Consider the following 3431-nt stretch of genomic DNA (forward strand, 5'->3'; position numbering starts at 1 on the left):
CGCAGGCTATCTTGGGTCACGACTGTGGGATCGGCCATCTTTGATCCTCTCAACGCTTAGGAGCCACGACCACCGATATGACCACGATTGATCATCTTTCATCTGAGACCAAAATCATACAGTCAATAGAACAGTTTTGGACAATTTAGAAAGCGTTCAGCTGTAATAACCAGCCCCCCCACTGTTCTCGTCCAATAGGAGCGGGTATCAGATGTTCTCCCAGGAGCTGCTGACCAATGGGGAGCTGAACCACTTCAGCCTGAAGGAGCGGATGGTGGAGATCGGGAAGAGGTGGCACAAACTGAGCCAGATTCAGAAGGACAAGTACAAGAAGCAGGTGGAGGAGCAGCAGGTGGAGTACAAGGCCGAGCTGGAGGCCTGGGTCAAGGTAAGCTGCTCACTCCAGATATCCTCTCAACTTTCATCAATCAGTTTAATTTGTTTCTCTGTCCAAAAATCTTGACACTAAATTGCTAACAAAGACGTCCGAGCCAATCAGAGCTCAGCGAGGAGTCATGATGTCACTGTTAGGGCCTGTGTCCACACGGCGCTAATGTCCGTTAGGTGTGTTCGATATTTACTTTAATTCAAAGAAATAGCAGCGAGAAAACATGAAGACGACGTGAAGCAGTCCTGACATCAGCAGCAGCTCTACACCCGGAATCTGTTTCCTCCTAAAGATGAGTCGGACTAGCGTCTCCTCCGCCATTGTTGTTGACAAAGATGAAGTTGTAAGTACCTCCCCGTCTTGATTCTGATTGGTCGATGAGGGAGAACTGACATTGACTCACCTGAGAGCACGCAGAGGACGTTTTAGCGCTCTAACTACTTTTGAAAAATGTCGCCTGTGGACACAGGTCATAATAAGCAGAGTTTGTGACTCGTCATGTTGCCCTCTAGAGTCTGAAGAAATCAAACATGCTGTTTTGTGTTTTTGTCTTCAGTCGCTGTCTCCGCAGAATCGAGCCGTCTACAAAGAGTTCTCCTCCACCGTGAGTCTGTTCTCTAACATTTAAACATCTTCTCACTTTGAGAACACAACCAGCAGCTACTCATCCTGACTCCAGGGATCCTCAAAGCAAAGCTAACGTTGGGATTACAAACTACCTTCATGTAGCATGCCTAAATGACTGCTTCTCAAACGCAAGCTAAAAGGTGTTAGGCTAACAAATTAGCAGGGCATAGCTACAAGTAATCTTTTAAAGATCAACATGCTAATGATAACAGCTAACAAAACACAAGCTAACATGACTCTAAATACTAAAACACTGGGGGGTAGCATTAAGCTAACCGTTTGTAGAACTCTTTATTTCACCTTCTTTAAGCTAATTTAACGTTAGCATGTTGGTCCTCCTTAAGCTAAACGTGTTTGTTTGTTGTTTACTAACGTCTCAGTGTGTCCATGTTTGTTTGTTGTTTACTAACGTCTCAGTGTGTCCATGTTTGTTGTTTACTAATGTCTCAGTGTGTCCATGTTTGTTTGTTGTTTACTAACATCTCAGTGTGTTTGTTTGTTGTTTACTAATGTCTGTTTTTGTTGTTTACTAACGTCTCAGTGTGTCCATGTTTGTTTGTTGTTTACTAACGTCTCTGTGTGTCCATGTTTGTTGTTTACTAACGTCTCAGTGTGTCCATGTTTGTTTGTTGTTTACTAACGTCTCAGTGTGTCCATGTTTGTTGTTTACTAATGTCTCAGTGTGTCCATGTTTGTTTGTTGTTTACTAACATCTCAGTGTGTTTGTTTGTTGTTTACTAATGTCTGTGTTTTTGTTGTTTACTAACGTCTCAGTGTGTCCATGTTTGTTTGTTGTTTACTAATGTCTCAGTGTGTTTGTTTGTTTTTCAGAAACGTCGCAGCACCGCTAAAGTCCGCACTAGTCCCGGAGCTAAAGTACGAGTGACGGCGAAGGGGAAGGCGGCGAGCTCAAGAGCCGTCACGCAGACGGTCGGGGTGGCCAAGAGGGCGATGGCGTACCGTGCAAAGGTAACACTCTTTGTAGTTCTCTGATGTAAAGTCGATGTCTGGGGTTTCACGATGGTCAAGTTGTGTGTTTGTCTTCCAGCAGGACATGTCGGACTCAGACGAGGAGAAGAGCGACTCGTCAGACTCTGATGAAGACGATGAGACGTCAGGATCCACAGACAGTGAAGACGATGATGATGATGAGGTGAAGGTTCACTTCCTTTTAAACAGCCTTTCAGAATAAAACATTTAAACTTCAATGTGTTTTTTGTGTCCTCAGAACGAGGACGACGAGGACGATGAAGATCAGTCTTCCTCTGAAGAATCCAGCGACTCGGACTCTGACTAGCCCCGCCCCTTCATCTCATTGGAGAGGAAAGGCTGTGCAGGCCACGCCTCCTCATGTGCCAATCACCGTGGCAGACCAATAAGAAGTGATGTCAGATGGAGCTCACACTTGCCCCTCCCACCTAAAAGGGGTGGAGCCTGGCCGAGCGTTTTGTTACTCGTGTTTGTTTTTTATCGAGTGTTTGTTGGTTTTTATCTGACTGACATTTCAGACGGGTGGAGACTTGTTTTATTTTTGTGGAGTGATGAAGGGGTGGGGTTGTACAGTTTGAAAGGCAGGGGGAGGGGCGGAGCCTATTGGTAGTGTTATTTACTGTTAAGGGAGGAGCCAGTGTTCAGCCTCCAATCAGCCGCCTGCCGGAGAAAATTATAAACAAATAAAAGCACTTTTTCTCATTTCTGTGGTCTGATTTCCTGCAGTGCCCAAACACATCATGACATCACACAGTCCCCCCTCCCCCTCCCCCTGGAGAAAGTAAACAAATGTTCAGAATTATTTCAGCTTTTATTTGATTTAATAGATTTTTAGAATATAAACAAACTTTTTTTTCTTTCCACCTGATACACAAATAAATAATCTGACCTTTGACCCCACATTAATAACCCTCCTCGCCTTTGGCACGCACACACCCTGTTACCATGGTAACCTCCCCCCCCCCCATCAGCCCCTGCTCTCGACTCAAAACCCCCCATGTCTCACACTCGATCAGCTCGGTTTATAAAACAGGGACGCCAGAAGAAAAAACAAAACAGTTCCACACATGCATCATTGTTACCATGGTTACCAAACTTTATAAAAAGAGACTCCAACCCGCCCCAAAAGAAGAATTAATGTTTGTTTGTTCATCCACACAGCGACCAATCAGCCTGCGTTGAGAAAAACAATGTTCAAGGACTACAACTCACTCATGATGCGTTCAAAGAACATTTCCAGAGTGAGGACGTTTGAGTGCTTCAGAGTCTGATCACAGCTTGAATTCTCCTCCAGGATCAAACATGTGACTGAACCTTCAACAGAACCACCTGAAACCTGGACTTCAGATAGTCGGGTCCCGATGGATTTTGTACTCGTACTAGTTAAAGTTCATCGTTATGGAAATTCAGATTTCAGCAGCAGATC

General features: G+C 44.7%; 1 protein-coding gene across 3 annotated transcripts in view; it reads left to right on the forward strand.

Moving 5' to 3' along the window:
- ubtfl (upstream binding transcription factor, like) overlaps positions 1–2706 on the forward strand; it is a 16279-nt gene extending 13573 nt beyond the window's left edge. For 2 of the 3 annotated variants that reach the window (XM_061045525.1, XM_061045527.1), the window contains exons 16-20: positions 199–388; positions 945–992; positions 1847–1984; positions 2064–2183; positions 2256–2706. In XM_061045525.1, the coding sequence (XP_060901508.1) occupies positions 199–388; positions 945–992; positions 1847–1984; positions 2064–2183; positions 2256–2312 (553 nt within the window). In that variant the 3' untranslated portion in view covers positions 2313–2706. The remainder of the gene's footprint in view (positions 1–198; positions 389–944; positions 993–1846; positions 1985–2063; positions 2184–2255) is intronic. The other variant, XM_061045526.1, reaches the window with a different exon arrangement.
- Positions 2707–3431: the final 725 nt, after the last annotated feature.

Source organism: Labrus mixtus, chromosome 8, assembly GCF_963584025.1.
Source record: "Labrus mixtus chromosome 8, fLabMix1.1, whole genome shotgun sequence".
Classification (NCBI taxonomy): Eukaryota; Metazoa; Chordata; class Actinopteri; order Labriformes; family Labridae; genus Labrus; species Labrus mixtus.